At 42.7% G+C, this 18,656-nt stretch overlaps 1 protein-coding gene across 1 annotated transcript; it reads left to right on the top strand.

Annotated features, from left to right (window-relative positions):
- DESI1 (desumoylating isopeptidase 1) lies at positions 1-17,892 on the top strand. The gene is made up of 6 exons (XM_072127044.1): positions 1-259; positions 455-476; positions 1,190-1,259; positions 9,301-9,410; positions 10,516-10,638; positions 13,394-17,892. The coding sequence occupies exons 1-6, from the start codon at positions 169-171 to the stop codon at positions 13,485-13,487; spliced, it is 510 nt and encodes a 169-aa protein (XP_071983145.1). The 5' UTR covers positions 1-168; the 3' UTR covers positions 13,488-17,892.
- Positions 17,893-18,656: the final 764 nt, after the last annotated feature.

Genomic DNA, 18,656 nt, shown 5'->3' on the forward strand with positions numbered 1-18,656 from the left:
TTGTTTCCTTTGGTTCGCGTGTTTTGGCCTTCTTCCTCGTTACTGTGATTGGCTGACCTCACCGCAGTGGGCGTGTAGAATACAGACGTAGCGCCGCCCTGTGTTGCCGGCCTGTCAGAGGCTCTCCTGTGCTGTGTGATTGTAGAGCAGCAGTGTCCGGTCCCCGCCATGGAACCTGCACAGGGCCCGCAGCCGGTGCAGCTCTACGTGTACGACCTGTCCCGGGGCATGGCCCGCCGCCTCAGCCCCGTCATGCTGGGTATGTGTATGTCACCTGCATGGATCTCCCCAGGGTTGTATGTGACTGCTCCATACTGCCGCCTGCTGGTGTAGTGGGGGGAATCCTAGAAATCTGCCCTGGGGAGACATAGGCTTGTGCTGTAGTTACTGCATCTTATCACATGTCTGGGGAAAAACTTCTACTAACAGCGTCATTTATGTCCCCTTCTCCCAGGTAAACAGCTGGAAGGAATCTGGTAAGTGGCCATTGTATTCCTACTGGGGATGTATGTATTGGTAATAGCGATGTATGTGATCTACGGGGACGTGTACACTATAGCGTGTGATCTACAGGGATGTGTACACTATAGCGTGTGATCTACGGGGATGTGTACACTATAGCGTGTGATCTACAGGGACGTGTACACTATAGCGTGTGATCTACAGGGACGTGTACACTATAGCGTGTGATCTACAGGGATGTGTACACTATAACGTGTGATGTACAGGGATATGTACAATATAGCGTGTGATCTACGGGGATGTGTACACTACAATGTGTTATCTACGGGGACATGTTCGCTACGGCGCGTGATCTACGGGGACGTATGCTGTACTCTATAGTGTGTGACGTACGTGTACACTATAATACGTGTCAGGAAGTAATTTTTCCCACTATGGAGAAATTGGCATCAGCCTTAGTTCCCCTGGTTCAGTACTGTATGATTTATAGATTGGACTTGATGGACCTGGGTCTTTATCTACTATGATAATAAGCTATAGCCTGCGGTCTGCTGTATCATTTACACTATAGTGTGTGGTCTGCTGGGACACTGATTCATTCGGAACAAACAGAATCTTACCAGGAACGATCAGTTGTCCTGAAGAATAAAGTATCCAGCAGAGGTATACACATAGAAAAGTTACTTGTCACTTAGCATTCGGTAACAGTTCTTGTTTTGCTTTCCAGGCACACCTCCATTATTGTTTTTAAAGAAGAATTCTTCTATGGTGGCGGAGGGATCACTAGCTGTGCGCCGGTAAGAACTCATTGACAGTTCTTCATAATCTCTGCAAAATGCAATTGTTGTAGAATAAAATATTTTGTGAATTTAATCTGATTAAGAAAATGACAACATAAAAGTAATATAGTGTAAAACGCAGTGTCATTTGCTAGCAACAGGTTATAGATCAGATGGGGCTGAGCAGATTCTTAACAATGTTAAATCCCTTCTTTTTCTATCCTGAGAAGTAAATAAGGTGGTTCTGTGAGTGGTAGAAAGCTTCTTCACTATGACTGTGCATACAAACATGGCTGTCAATCACTGAGCACCGCCTCCCTGACTCATCAAATTTCTTTTATGCATATCTTCTCATAAAACTATATATCAGTCTGCTCAGCTCCTCCTGCTCTATAATGTACTTCCTGCATATTGCACTGCATCTTTATAACTAAAGGTTTCCTCTAAATCCTAAATTGGGCTGCATTCACACCAACGTTGCCCGCCGTACCGTAGCACGGCGGGCACACGGTAGCGCGTGGGGAGAAGAGGAGGGGGAGAGCGCTGCTCACCCCGCCCCTTTCCATAGGGATACATGGCGCACGGCGCCGTATGCCGTGAAGAAATAGGGAGCCTTTTCGCCCTTGAGCAGCTGCTTTGTTCCCTTTAGTGGGACTTCCGAAAATTGCTTTGTACAATTATATATCTATATGTAACTGTATATATAACTATATCTATTGAATAGTGTTGGGCGTGCCTGGACCTTGGGTTTGTACCCAACTTTACTAGTTCGGTCCCCAAACCAGGACAAGAACTTCAGACTTTTTGTGTGTGGCTCAACACCGTTGCAAATAACTTAAGCCACTGGGCTCGTTACCAGCCACGGCACATGCGCGTCGCCATTTTGGGAAGGAATGGCACTCGTTTATCTGCAACAAATGGGACCTCAATTGTTATGAGGACGATTGCAGCGAGAAAAACTTTAAGGGCTGTTTCACATTATTCCATGCCATGGACTGATCAATATGGTAGGGATTGAAGTCCGTGGATTATATTAATACCTTATTTTGTAGGGGCAACCATGCAGGATATGATATTATACAGTTTGTGTTTCCGATACCAGACTTTTGGTAATTTACTGTACTTTAGCCCTAGGCTACTATAAACCGCTATAATAGTCAGATGTGTCTGTAATGAAGCTTTACTGTTAATCTTGCTTCTTATGACAACACAACATTTTTCAAATCCTATTGACACAGAGACCAAAAATTTTTTTGACTGGGGTTATAATTATAAAGTATAGAGTTCCTACTTACATACAACTTCAACTTAATAACAATCTACAGAACCAATTGTGTACATAACCTGGGGACTGCCTGTAATTTTTACAGTATCGATATACATATCCGCTCTCCTCAGGAAGTATCTCCACAGCCCTAAAAATTAACTTTGGCAATACCTATCCCTCTTATACCTCTCCCCGTCCTTCAGGGCGTACCCTCTGCCATCTCCGTAATAAATCTTCTGTCCCTAATCCTGGACTTTCCAACCACTTTCCCAATTGTTTCTCAAACTTCCCAGTCACGTTCCTCTTGAGATATACCTCCAGCTCCATCTTAATAGTATTATTCATCAATCGCTTAATTTCTGACATTTTTGGTGGGTCAGCATAAAGCCAATGCCTGGCAATGGTCTTTTATACCTGATACAACAGTGTCGCCACAGCCAGCTGCAGAGCTCTAGAAATATCTATCCCACCCAGGTATCCCAACACACAAACTTTGGGGTCCTGCTGAATCCTGACCCCAAATACTGTACCAGCCACTCCATTTTTTCCACAATTTTCTTAGCTCGAGCCTTCTGAGACTTCTCAGATTCTAAGCTTGCACCACTCACCATGACTCCTAGGGACGAGAACGCAACATCCCCAGGTTCAAACTGTATTCGGAAGCTGTAGACACTGGTAGAACATAGACATAGGTATCCCAAATCCCTCCTCTAGCTGGCTGAAAGATTTAAGAATTGATCCCACAAATAATTGTTGTAGGTAGCAAAGCCCCTGCTGTTTGCATCGCCATTGTTAGAAAGTGTGGGTTATCCCACAGTGGAGTAGATTTAGTCCAGGGAGTCCACCTCCAAATCCTGTTTATAGACCTTCCATACACTCTGCATTAATGATATCGACTCCCCCTATTTGCCAGCTTCCCCGCTACTAATACAGCCACCTGTTCCAGCGCCTCCCCGAAATGGTGTACCATTACTGGGTACCACGTCTCCTCTCCCGGTCTTGCCCACCCCCAAAGTGCTGACATTGGGCAGCCATATAATAAACCCATCATCTAGAACCATCTTTCCCCCCCCCCCCTTTGGGAGCTTTGGCAGCTGCAGTTTTTCCAACTAAATAGGCTATGCATCTTCCTATACCAGAACCTTGGTATCCAGACTGGGGCTTTATGCAAAATGTATAGGAGTTGTGGCATCTTAATAAAGTTTGCTCAACCTAAGGAGCATATAGGAAGTTTACCCCACACTTGAATCCTAGAATGTGCCTCTCTCACCATAGGTGCCAGATCAACATAGTCTAACACCAACCTGGTGACGCGTATTTAAACTCCTCAACTATCGGGATTTCTCCCTCCTGCAGCTGGGTCGGATAGTTCCTAGATAAAAGTAACATTGGCGATTTTGTCCAGTTGATCTGGAGACCAGAGTAACCTCCAAAAACCACCATTACCACTGGTAGCGATCGCTGGACATCAGAAAAGAATAGCAAGACATTATCTGCGTATAACGAGATCTTCTCCTCCCCTTTGTACCCAAATCCCCTTACACCCGCATGTTGTCGGACCATACAAGACAGAGGCTCAATGACCAGTGCAAATAAAAGGTGCGACAGAGGGCACCCTTGCTTTATGCCCCTCTGAAGATAGAATTGTTCTGATACAGCCCAATTCGCCCTCACATTAGCTACTGGCGACTTGTGCAATTATACAAACCCAGTGAATAAAATTAGGGCCAATACCTACTTTACGTAGTGCTGCCCATAAGTACACCCATTCTATACTATCAAAGGCTTTGGCAGTAGTTTTAACCTTTTTAATTTCTCTGGCTAAAACTCCACGTAGGAACATTTTCTTGGCATCCCAGAACACCGCTCTTGGCCCTCATTATACTCCAAATATTCTTTTAGACGTTCCTTAACCATCATCTTATCAGTCGCAGCCAAAAAGCATTCATGCGCACCCACCTTTGTAGCATGTGCCCCCTACCCCACAATTCTCTGTCATCAAGAGAGCAGAATGATCCACAGTTGTTAACATTCTCACCGTACCCAATATCACGTCTATTCGAAATAGGGATCTATATGGAGACAAAGGTCGTGTAAGCTTTTTTGTATGCACCACCTCCTCAGAGAAGTCAGGCTATCTCCCCCTCTACTGTATTTCCCCCAGTAGTGAGCATAACCACCCCCTCACATAGCACCATATTAAAATCCCCCATAATAATCCAGGGCACATCAGACAATGGGTCCTGCTGCCACATTTCTGTCGGGTTTTCCGCCGTTTTCTGGGGTCGCGTGGGGGATTGTGTTGCACGTGATCAGATTGTGTCGCAATTGCGCCGGCTTTCACTGGACACAAATCGGGGGACGGCCGACGGACACTCCAACGGGTTCGGACCATGCGCGGGATTTAACAAGTCAAATTGTGTCGCAAGACATGCACTCGCATACACCGGGAAGAAGAAGGTGAGCTCCGGCAGACCTGAGCGACACATGCAGGCTATCGGGTGCACAATCTTGTTGAATTGCATCAGACTTCATCCTCGTTGGACAACGCACCTCAGGGATCGCGCAGGGACCAGGTAAGTAAATGTGCCCCAATGTCGCCAGTTTCCCCAGCAGTTCCCTCAACGGCATGCTAGAGTATGGTGGCAGAGTGTGCACCACCACCAGGACACAGTCCCACTGTCTGCATTGTACCACCACATGTCATCCTTCTGGATCCAAAGTGGAGTAATAGCACATGAAGGGTACCGATGTAGCAATTAACAGACTCGCCCCCCTTGAATATGTATTATTGAATGCCTGGTAGCTGTGGGCCACCCACGGCTTATGAACCAGGGAAACAGTATCATTCGACAAGTGGGTTCCCTGTAGCCCTATCACTGTAGCTGCATGTCCATTTGTATACTAAAATATAGCACTTTTTTTCTTTTCATTCCCCATGCCCTGGACATTCTAGGACAACCCTTTTAACGTGTCTGCCATCATCACACCCTCCACACTTTTTCCTTCTACCTCCTCTGGTATTCCTACCTCCCTGAGCCCTAGAAGATGGGCACCTCCAGAATTGGAGACCAAACTCCTGCCCTTCATATTCCCCCCCCCCCCCTCCAGTCACCCCAACAAAGACATTTCTCCCCTCTGAAGATTGCCAGGGCTAACGTTAAGCATCCTAGCAGATATACATGAATGTCAAACAGATATAATCGTGTTTTGCGGCCTCTTGGGGTCGTCTCCCATTCCTCTACAGGCTACATGCAGCATTTACTATCATAGAATCTTTCCATCTCCTCCACTATCATATGTTGCAGAACCTTCTCCGCATTAAGCACATGTGTACGTCTTGTAGACAGGATATCGCCTGGCCATGTTACCACCGTAGCAGCGGCACGTCTTCAGGCACAACACATGGCAATTAATGCATTTATTTATCTAAAACCAGCAATCAGTAAGTGAAACAAAGGAACTTAGCAGAATTCCCTTCAGGTATCTTCTGTCTTGCCTTGGGAGTATCAGACAGCAGATCAGTCCCCTCCGAGTCTTTATCCTGTCTCTGCAGGCGGACCTCATGGGTGTCCTGCCATTGTAGCGCCACTCAAATAAATGTGTGTATCCTAGGGCCACCACCATAAGCCAGGCTAGGATACAGCATAGAAGACGAGATCTCCAAGGCCCTTAACCCCTTAAGGACCAGGCCCTTTTTCGTTTTTGCGTTTTTATTTTTCACTCCCCACCTTCAAAAATCTATAACTTTTTTATTTTTCCATGTACAGAGCTGTGTGATGTCTTATTTTCTGCGTAACAAATTGCACTTCATAGTGATGGTATTAAATATTCCATGCCGTGTACTGGGAAGCGGGAAAAAAATTCTAAATGCAGTGAAAATGATGAAAAAACACATTTGCGCCATTTCTTGTGGGCTTGGTTTGTACAGCTTTCACTGTGCGCCCCAAATGACAGGTCTATTTCATTCATTGGGTCAATACGATCACGGGGATACCAAATTTGTATAGGTTTTATAATGTTTTCATACATTTACAAAAATTAAAACCTCCTGTACAGAAAAAAAATTCTTCATTTTACAGTGTTCTTGCGCTAATAACTTTTTCATACTTTAGTGTACAGAGCTGTGGGTGGTGTCATTTTTTGCGACTTCTGATGACGTTTTCAACGCTTTTATTTTTAGGACCGTGCGACCTTTAGATCACTTTTTATAGAATTTTTTCTATTTTTCAAAATGGCAAAAAAATGCAATTTGCGAATTCGGGCGCTATTTTCCGCTACGGGGTAAAACGCAGTGAAAAACGGTTATTATACTTTGATAGATCGGGCATTTTCGGATGCGGCGATACCTAATGTGTTTAGGATTTTTACTGTTTATTTATATTTATATCAGTTCTAGGGAAAGGGGGGTGATTTGAATTTTTATGTTATTTTAATATCATTTTTTTTTACTTTTTTTTTATTTATTTTTTTTACTATTTTTCAGACTCCCTAGGGTACTTTAACCCTAGGTTGTCTGATTGATCCTATCATATACTGCCATACTAAAGTATAGCAGTATATGGGGATTTTGCATACCATCTATTACAATGTGCAGATCGCACATTGTAATAGATAGCCTCGATCATGACAGCCTCGTATCTTTATGTGATCCCAGGCTGTCATGGCAACGGATCGCCGCTCCCCGGTGACGTCACGGGGAGTGACGATCGGAGCCAAGATGGCGGCGCCCACGCGCCGCCGGCTCTTTAATGCCGCCGGCAGCTGTGCTGGCGGCAATCAAAGGGTTAACACCCGCGATCGGTGCAAGCACCGATCGCGGGTGTTAGCGACGGGCGTTTGCTTCATCATGAAGCAAATGCCCGGTGAGTATGAAGAGGGCTCAGCCCGTGAGCCCTCTTCATACTCCCCATGCGCAGCAAGACATAAGGGTACGTCTTATTGCGCTCTGGGGTTAAGCGTGGTTTAATGTCCAAGAATTGCATCCGCTTTTTATTTTTGGGCCTCAGCTGAGAAGTCTTGGAAGAAGGCGACTCTCACCCCGTTGACAGTGATCTCATTCTGGTCCTGGGCCATGCGTAGTATCCAGTCACGGTCCTTGTAGTGCAGCAGCCTAAACAGCACAGGTCGTGGTGGTCTGCCTGGTTGCACTGGCATCGTAGGTACACGGTGAGCCCGTCACACCACGAAGAAAGGAGTAAGGCATCTTGTTCAACAAGCCATTTCTCAAAGTAGCCATCAGGGTTCTGTCCTTCTACCTTCTCCGGCATCCCAACAATTCTCATATAATTGCGGCATCGCCAATTTTCCTGGTCATCAGCTTTCGCCTAAAGAGCCAGCACAGCCTCCGACTATTCTTGGACTTCAGTGTTATATTGCACAGCTCTGAGGATGTCTGCCACTGTGGGTTCAGCAGCAGCGTCTGGCTCTGGGGTTTCCCCTCCAGCTTCCTCTTCCCCTGTGACCTCCTCTTCCTCACCCAACTTCCAGCAGGGCCAGGTACTGGGATCCCGCGGACTGACTTGGCTTTCCAGGCTGAGGTGAGCAGCTACTTGCCCGGGTCTGTCTCTGGTGCTGCTGCCGACCGCACAAAGCCACTCAATCTAGCTGCGTCTCGGCATGCAGTAGCTTTGACATCCGGCCTGGTGTTGTGTGCCAGGCACCTTCTTGGGAGCTACACTCCAGCTTCTCCGTCGGCTTTGGGTGCCTGTTTCTGGTCATTACCGGCCCCCGGATTCACACATCCTGATCTCCTGTTCCCGTGCTGGCCAGGTATGTGCCACATGATCACTACACCATACCCCAGATACATACTTCGTTAAAGGAAACCAACCATAAGAAATCTATCTATTAATGTATATCTGATTGTAGGTGGCTACTAATGTGCTGGACCCTTGTCTATTTTTACCTTATCTTAAAATACTATTTAAATTAAACTAAACTAATTACTGGCAGAGGCTACAGGGACATGCAGTGTCCTCTCCAGGCAGTGGGAGCAAAGGCTACTCCACGACCCTGTAGCCTCTCCCGATAATTAGCATATTTGCAATATAAAGTGTAGCTTAGAAAGTATTTTAGGATTAGGTAAAAATAGATTAGAGTCTAGCATCCTGCTATCAGATCTACCTTAATAGGTAGATTACTGATGGTAGGTTTCCTTTAACAGGGTGTTACGGGAACAAAACATTTTGTTAAATGACATCTACAACCAGAATGAAGGGTTGTAAACCAAGCACACTGACATTCTGGTGTTCTTTAAGGCTTTAAAATCATGCAAATGAGCCTGAGTGGCTCCAGGTCTCATAAACACCTATAGAGCCCCTCGGGCTCATTTGCAAATTTTTAAAAGCCTTTTTTAAGGCTGGTAGATGTCCTTTATTTTGATGTTGATCCAGAGATTTTTTTTTTTTTACATTTTGGGGTTGGGAAAGAAAATGTTCCCTACTTTAGGCTATTTTGCATCAACCTCTTAGGGGTTATTTCCTTCCTCTAGAGTAACATTGTGATTTTATGGGTTGGATTTGTCGGACCTGGGTCATTTTCCAGCCTAATCTACTATGAAACTATAAGGTGAATAGTAACGCCCATTTGTCAATTTATTCATATATTTCTAATGTAAATAACAACAAGAAAGGCATATTGTAGATTTAGAACTCTACATTGTCATCATAAGGTAATAAATCTGCATGTTTACTCGCTGTAGGAACTGCTGTACTCATAATGATCAATGTGTCACTACTGTTAAAATGCTGGGGTTTTCTTTCTTATTGACAATTGCTTAATTTTTCTTAGGGGGGCACAATGCTGGGTGAACCAGACAATGTAATAGACCTTGGCACCACTGAAGTGACAGAGGACATCTTTCTAGACTATTTATCATCTCTAGGAGAATCTGGATTCAGGTAGGAATTGCTGTTTATATGAATGCTAGGATCTGATATGACTGCACGTACACTTCATATTAACAAAAGCATCATTAATATGTGCCACATGCAGTGGTGCCAGGCAATGTGTGGACCATAGTCATTGCAATTGGTAGACGCTACCCGCATTTACACCACTAAACTACCAGTCACATGACTTTGAGGTAGAGTAACTGAGATTAGTCATGCTGAGAGGCAATAGGGTGGCTTCACTTATCTTGGGCTTGGTAGCAACTCGGAAAAAGCTTCTGGTATCATTTTAAAGATGAGAATTAGTATTGGGGTTCTGTGAGATGCAGGCAGTTAAAACATATCTGTGATTTGGATCTGTATATGCAGTTTGCCATCCCAACTATGTTTTTAACTGCCAGTATCTCTGGTTCTGGGGCTCAAAGAATCACATTTTCAATTTTCATGTGTTAAAATAATAACAATAATAATACTTTATTCATGCCTTTTGGGAAATTTTGTGTTACCTACATCTCCAAGTTATCATAATAATAAAAACATTAACATAAAATGATACCAGAAGCTTGTTTCTAGGTGCTATAAAGCCCATGATAAGGGTGGCTCTGTGTGGTTATACACCATACAATGTCCTATTTTGTGGGACTGATTTTAAAGGAAATCTACTATCCAAAATCATGCATGATAAACCAGGGGCAATTAATCATTGATCCAGACACTGTGATTGTGGTCATTTTCTTCAGCTTGTGAAAATGCACCCTACAGCTCTTCTGGCTTAGAATAATTGTTAAAGTTGATTTTAGAAGGCTGGAGGCCATGGATAACATATATAAGAAGATTATCACAGTCACAGTGCCCCTGGTTTATCGTGCTTGATGTTGATGGTAGATTTCCTTTAATTAATACTTTTAAGCTTTCTGTACAGTTATTTAAGTTTTTTTATGACTTTTTATTTTTTTTTTGGTTATTGTTGTTTTAAATGAATTAAACATAATGTCATTCTTTAGATTAACCATGGTATTGTTATGACAACACTGCTTCTTCTTCAAGAACCCAATACTTTTTAGCTTGTAGCACAGACCACTGATTGTTGGTGTTATATGCTCTGTCACCACAGCGGGGAGTCCTACCATCTATTTGATCACAACTGCAATACATTTAGCAATGAAGTTGCACAATTTCTGACTGGGCGGAAGATTCCTTCCTATATTACAGAGCTGCCTTCTGAGGTGCTTTCCACGTAAGTAGATAACTCCTTATTTCTTTCTGTATATTGAGTATCAGGGGGATGTTTTGTAACCTGGTAAAGAATTGGACATGTTACCACAATTTTTAATTTAATAAAGAAACTCTATAGCTTTGGTTATTACAGGAAAAAAATTAATTTCACGTACTACAACTTTTTATATTCTTAAATGAGTTCCACTCCACTTATTCTGATGCAGGTAGAATTTATTTCTTTAGTTTTCACCATTCCGAAGCCAATAGTGCTTTTAGTTTTGTCATCCATTATGTTATCTAGTCTCTGTACTTTGGGTTGTTTGGGGTTGAAGGGGACGGCGTGGCAAAGCCCACCTGGCAGTAGAGATTCTAATTGGTATATTTGGTGCCAAGATTAAAAGCACTGATTTCACAAAAAACCTTTTGGGCAGCTTAGCACAGATCTGTCCCAGTAGCTGATTACCACATGGGGGAAGTACACAGCAGGAATTAGAGATGAGAGATTCCCAGTCCTGTTGTTCTGCTGTCCCTTCCCTCTCTCCGACTTTTTTATCTGAGCTGACAATTCATGATGTGCACTGTGGAAAATGTGCAGCATAATATGTAAATTATGGCACACATACTTCATTTTTTAGTGTGTAAGGTCAAATGTCCGGGCCCCATGATACTGTGGGCCCCAAAAGCAGCTGAGGTAGTTATGCCCCAAATCTAACCACTTATCTTGTGATCAAGCTTGATGGCGGCAGCTAAGGAGAGAGACAGAAGAAAAATGGTTTTCTCTGTAACCAAGGGGTTCCCCTGGCAGCTAGAGGTGTGAAAAAGACCTCCTGTACAAAGGCCTGTTAGGTCCAGTCCAAGGCAAACTGTCAGTGAAACAGCTGCAATACAATACACTGCAGTACTAGAGGAGAGGCGATTCTACCATCACCATAGACAAAGGTTCTTTACTGTAAGAGCAGTGAGACTATGGAACTCTCTGCCGCAGGAGGTTGTTATGGCGGACTCTATGTACATGTTCAAGAGAGGCCTGGATGCCTTTCTGGAGAGAAAAAATATCACGGGTTATGGGGGAAAAACTTTTAATTAATTCTTAAAGGTTGGACTTGCATCTTTTTCCAGCCTTACATATTATACTATACTAAGGTATCCCTAGTGGGACAGCAGAAAAGAAAAAAAAAAGTTAAAATAAGGTTTTTAAAAATTAATGAAAGCAAAAACTTCTCAAAAATCGCCTTTTCTCCCCATGAGAACCTTTATTAAGGGTTAAAAAAAATAGGATATATTACAATTAAATTTAAATTTAGGCTGCCGGTTTACAATTCAGTCTGTCAATTGCTTCTACAGATTCAAAGTGTGGAATTTAACATTCGCTACGTGGTGTGTAGTGATGGAAGCTTGTGTGGTTTTTTACCACTGGTGTTTTGGGGCTAGTTTGTGCTTTTGTAGCACAAAGCTGATGGGGTTTTACCAAAAAGGAAACGTATATCCTATCTATGGGTCCCAGCAGTGAGACCCCAGTGATCATGAGATGAAGGGCCTACAAGTGCCACTGATTGTCCACCAAAAAAGTTAGAACTAGTGTACATGAAAATCAGTAGCACATTCACTTTTATGGGGAACATAGATTTAACCATAGAAGTGAATAAAGTGAATGAAGAAGTGGACCCTCAGTTATCCAACACTTATTCTATGTGGACAGAGGTTAAGTGTATCTGCACAATAGATTGGTCAGTCCGGTTTAATGCTTCCATAGAATAACTTACCCTGTTTCCCCTAAAATAAGACATCCCCCGAAAATAAAACCTAGTAGAAGTTTGTTCAAGCTTAGAAATATAAGGCCTCCCCTGAAAATAAGACCTAGCGGCAGCCATTGCGTCTGCTCCCCCCATGTTGTACATTAGTATTAGTAGATCATTTAGATACCACAAGAGGTTGTGACCTGCGGGAAGAATTCATGGGATAAAATCTCTGACTGTTGCGCTGCAAATGTGATACAAGCAGCTACCCAGACAAGAAGTGCTGACAAGAAGGGGATCATTTAAGGAAAGCGCTATTACTAAACATGAGAGATTGTTGACAATGATTCCAATAGTAATGGAGTCACAAGAAATTCTGCATGAAATTCAGAGTTTGGAGAGTTATAAGGATGTTGGAGAAGTTGATTCTTTTGTCCAACAATAAATGTGAATTATCTTTTATGGAAATATAAGACATCCCCTGAAAATAAGACCTAGCGCCGGTTTAGGAGCAAAAACTAATCTTCATTGTAACTACTACACTGTGTATATTTAAGTGGGGTATGGTCTCTATGAGATTTGTAACATGGCAAACTAGGCAAACTTTTTACCGCTTCCCTCTGTAGCACTTTTCCATTATTACACCTCGTCTTTATACAGACATAATATTTTTTGATCTTTACATTTTTAGAACCATATCACAAATTTTACCTCCCAGTGACATGATTAAATATTCTGTGCAACTTACTGGAAAGCTGGAACTAAACTCTGAATGCAGTAAAACGGACAAAGAAACTGTTTCATTGTATTATGGCCTTTGTTTTTATGGCTTTTTCTATGCATTTCACATCCCCTTTATTTTTTGGCTCAGTATATTAATAAATATACTGCTTCCCCATGTGAATGATGAAGGCAGTCATGGCAGCCTATTGATGTCCAATAACACCGCTGTCCTGGCACCTTTAAGGGAGCTTTATCATTGTCCCTCACAGATTTTTAAACCTTCCCTTTAATTAATTTTCTTTTCTTTTTCTCCAGGCCCTTTGGACAAGCCCTCCGTCCCCTTCTGGATTCTATTCAGATTCAGCCTCCTGGGGGAAACAGTTTTACCAGGCAAAATGGACCAAGCTAACCAGGAAGCCCAGAGCTCTAATGTGGGCAATGCCCCGCTTTTTAACTTAATATAAATTTATTATCTATTTCTGATCCTAATGGTTCCTTTACATTTTGCAGTAAGATGATATATTCAGAATATTCATTGTTGTTTAAGTTGTATCATTAACAAACCATCCTGTTCAAATCAATAGAAGCAGGTTTGGGTACAGAATTATTAGCAACAGTGGCCATACACGGCAGGTGAATGTCGGCTGAACCTACAGATCTTATGAGGACCAGCCACAAGGCCTATCTCAGACAGGTATTTAAGTATATGTCGGCCATATTATCCAGGCTGAGCCTTTCCACAGCATTATTGGCATCTTTCATGTTATGAGTCTCTGCCTCCCTGTTGGACTAGGTTCCTGTTCAGGCTTGTTGTATAGAAAGGTAAGGAAGCAGTGACTCACAGCATTATACATGACGTTCCTCTGACTATAGAAATTGGGTTATGATGGATTGGGAGTTGGATTTCTACATGTTGAAATTTTGTTGAGAGGAAGTATACCAGCCCAAACCACCACACACATAAAAGCATTGTGTAGGGCACTGTATAGGGTTTCTCTACATACATTTCCTTTCTGTCAGTGATGTGTCATTCTAGTATTATTTCTCTTTCATATAAACTTAGGAGCCATGCTGAGGAGGGCTGTACTCCCAGTGTCCTATGCTGTGGTCCGTTGGAGCCGTGTCACTGTATTTTACATGGGCACAGAAGCTTGGCCGCAACAACTTCTGGGCGGCCAGGGACATCCATCCGTGTCCTGTACCAGCACCTGTTATAGCTCCAGTACAAGGGAAGGGTAGGTGTGCCAGGCTGCCCGGAAGTTGTCGGAGGTGAGCTTCCATGCTCCTGTAAACATGCATTGGAACCGCTCTGATGGACCAAGGCAAAGGACATCGGGAGCGACGTAGGTGGTGAGTACAAGTTTATATTTAAAAAGTTTATATTCTTGGGCAATCCCTTTAAGCAGTGTGTCAGTGCACCAGGGATGTGGCTGTGCCGAGTACACTCATTTACTTCTTTATTCCAAGCTGCACTCCACCAAGCAGCAGTTAGTTTGACAAACATAAGCCAAACCAAGCAACTTGAGAAAGGAAGATGGGTTCCTTCTGTTGGATCTCAATTCTGCAGAAAGTTTAGACCATCTTCTGGAGGTCATGGAGGGGCTCTGAAAACAGCATGTGTTAGGATTTTAGTGCTCGGGGTACCTCTTATATCGATCTCTATTGAGAAGTAATCTTGGTAAACTTGGTGGGTGGTCTAGGTGATCATTGGCCCCCAAAGAAGTTTAGGCCCCAGGCTACTGCCCAATCCACCTATATTATAATCTGTGCTTGTTGTTCTCTCTCAATGTTGAAAGAATACAGAGGCGAACCAATAGTTATGGCATCTTCCCTTGTGCACTGAGATTTCTCCAGAAAGTTAGATCACTAAGAAATAGAAAAAAAATTGCCTGCTAAGCTAAACATATGCCCTATACAAGTCTGATCTTAAATAGGAATGTATTTAAGAACAGATATCTTGTAACCATGAGATTAGGGGATACCAAAGCCCCCACACATATAATACATGTAAGCAAACTTTGTGTTGGGTAAATCCTACACTTGGGTACAGGTTATGTACAGGCAGTACAACCAAGATATAGATCGTTGTGCACATAACCATCGTCTTGCAGCACGCAGTGTTTTCTAAGGTGCTAATGGTATTTTTACATCTTGAACATTGAGTATTTGTACTTTGCTCCTTCATTGTTCAGTGAAGACCGTATGACAAAGTGCAGGGTAATTGTGCTTTCCAGTGTTTTTCTCGCTTTAGAGTTGTTTTTCTGCGAGTTAATTTTTAATGTATGTTAAATTGTTCCAATTTATCAGCATTAAGCCTTATTATGACCTGATCTCCTTGCTAATATTCCTTTTAAATCGGCACCCAGTGTGCCGGTATCTCTCACATTTGCATGGTTCAAAAAAATAGTCATACATGAGACGCCGCAGATTTTTCCAAGCAACTGCATGTGGAATCTCGGCAGCGCAGAACATTAAAAAGCGAAGCGGTACAAAGAAGCAGACAGTCTGCAGGGTAACTCCATCTGCTCTGTCATTTTACGTTGCAAGTTTTTTCTGTGGATTTCATTCTTTGCAACACATTGGGTGAAATCTACAGAAACGGCTCAATATGAGTCTCAAATGGACTTGCCTAAATCCCTTCTGATTTTTTACATGTCCAAACAAGCTTAAAGGGATACTGTTAGCCCATTAAACTATTAGCCCACTCAGGAAGGGTATGAAATATAAAATTCATTCTTTTATGTGAACTCTTAAGTCATGTGAAAATGAGCAGAGAAGATATTTACTTGAGGGTCCATGCACACTAACATATGGGGGACGTATATACGGCAATAACTTTACAGTCGCATATACGTCCCCCATAGTTGTCTATGGCGCCCGTGCTCGGTACATTGGGCAAAATGTGCTCAGCGAACCGTGGTGTGGCCGCATAAAAGCTTCTCCTCCTATCCAGCACGCGCGACGTGCCCTTACGGCTACGGCCAGGCACACGTTAACTGCATGAGCCCTGAGATAGGACACATTTTAGAGGCTGCAGAGAAGTTTCATTTTGTACGCCTCTATGTTCAGTTCTGTGTAATCTACAAAAATGCTTGGTATCATATTAAAGATAAAAATCTCATCTTTCAGATTGTATGTGGCACATTTACTTACCCGGTCCTGTCGCGATTCCCGATCTGGACTTTCCGCTTCCCCGCTCAGTTCACCTTCTTCTTCCCATTGTATGTGAGTGCATGGCTTGCAACACAATTTGAAATGTTAAATCCCATGCGTTGTCCGAATCTGTCGGATTGTCGAAGGCCCGCCACCGATTTGAGTCGCGTGAAAGCCGGCGCCGATGCACCAAAATCCGATCGCGTGTGGCACAATACCTGCCGCAATCCCCAAAAACTTTGAAAAATGTGGCTGTGGGAACTTAGAGAACTACTAGACATATAGGGGCTTATTTACTGATTTACAGAACCCAAGATACAGGGGAGATTTAACAATTCTAGAAAGGACATTTTGGCGTACCTGAGGGGGGTAGTAGTTCAGTAGGCTAAAAACTATTGATGATGTCCATTAACTTATAAGATCCATGAAAAAAATTTGAATAAAGATGCAGTATACAGGCCCTTTTTGAAGAACCCAAATTGGCCATTGAAGTTTGTGACAAAAAAAAAGAGGCCCTACACGTGCTGAATGTGCACGTTTGCCTGAATAAAGTAATGGGATGTTACACTTTGTTATATACTGTAAAGGGTGTAACAAAATATCCGGGACTGGGGAATATCTTGTGAAATACACATCGTATATAAAAATATACATGTCAAATATTTTTCATAAGTCTTCAGTGATACCAAACTTGTCCTCCTATCCTTACCCTACCTCCCAGGGGTTGGGGTGGTAGTCAACTGTAACATCTTAAATGGTAACCCCAATTTTTAATTGCAGATTGGGATTCCCCTGAAAAAATATAGTGATTCAGCTCATTTTCATTAAGAGATGGCACAGCAATCTCCAAAAATTAAAATGCGTAAAAAATTCAAAAAGTTCAAAAATGGGGATCTCTTGAGAAATAAACAGCAGATCAAAAAAAGGCAAGGAATATTTCTTAAAAATCTATCCAATTATACTAAATTTGACCCTGTATTTTAACCCTCCCCCCTCCTCCAAGGGTGAGGTGGGGGGAGGGGGGTCTAATTTTATATGTAGAAACTACATTCAGGGTAACCGAGGAACAGCTACGTGGATGTAGTAGGTTGCCCCCTACACCACCCCCAAGTTTCATATCATTGGATAGCTTGTTAAAAAAATTTGACACATACTGTATATCTATAGTTTTTCGATTCAATGTGTATTTCACAAGATATTCGACCGTCCCAACCTCTTTGTTACACCCTGTGTATATATGTGGTACAGGATGATATCTGTGCCAAGTATAACATTATGAAGCCATTGCTGCCATTTAGTGTGAGATCATGTACCACCACAGTGACAACTCTTACATTGTATTCATCAACACTATTTAAGTTAAGACTTCTAGAATCATTTGGTAACATGGATACATGTCATGTACTGTATGTGTAAGACAAAATACTTTTTTCTGCTTTTCAGAATCTATTAGGGTAGTTACCTTAAGGTAGTTACACATCACACACTTTACTGCTAAGCCTTACCGTCTCTTTTTTGACATGTAACATATCCGTGCAGACGGCGTTCAGTGGTTACATTAAGTCGGGCTGTATAAATAAGTCCCGCTGAACATATAGCAAAAAAAAAACATGAAAGAAAGTTTCAGGTTCCGGAATTGTACTGGCCAGACCTGCATTATTGGGGACCCTATAAAGGAGCGTTGTGGTATACACAAAGTTATCATATATGGAGTGGAGTATCTGTATCTTATCCAGGGTCCTGGTGGTCGGCATACCCAGTCCTTTGCTCAGCATCTCATAGTGTCTAATGTGGCATGGAGCTATAAGGGACTCCTCGCCATGTGCATGACAAATTCAGGAAAAGGCAGCAATCATCTAAACTCAGCTGAGTTCTGTGTGAATCCCATATAAAGGCAGTCCCCAAGTTACAAAAAAGATGCTGTAGGATTCTTCCTAAGTTGAATCTGTATGTAAGTCGAAACAGGTATATTTTGTAAGAGTTCAATCAGTTTTCAGTCAGAGTTGGTTCAGTGTCTCAGTTTTTCACGTGGGTTTTCAATGCAATTTCAATGCGTTTTTAACTAGCAGATAATGCGCGTGAAAGGACTCAGGACTGAGCTCTATCTTTTCTATGGCAATTGATGCGTGAAAAACGCATTGCACTTGCAAGTGTCTCAGAGTGCAATGCGTTTTTGATGCGTCTCCATAGACTTGTATTGTGCGTTTTTCACGTGCGTGACTTGCAAAAGTAGAGCATGCTGAGATTTAAACGTGCATTAAAAAAACCGTGCATGTGTGCGTGAAAAAGACCCATCGATTACAATGGGTCAGAGTGCAATGCACTCAAAAGCACGCGCAGAAAACGCGCGTGAAAAACGCAAGTGTGAAATGGGCCTAACAATAAAGCTCCATTGCTGTGACCTTGATAATTATTACAGTTGAGA

Source organism: Engystomops pustulosus, chromosome 10 (genome assembly GCF_040894005.1).
Source record: "Engystomops pustulosus chromosome 10, aEngPut4.maternal, whole genome shotgun sequence".
NCBI classification, from domain to species: Eukaryota; Metazoa; Chordata; class Amphibia; order Anura; family Leptodactylidae; genus Engystomops; species Engystomops pustulosus.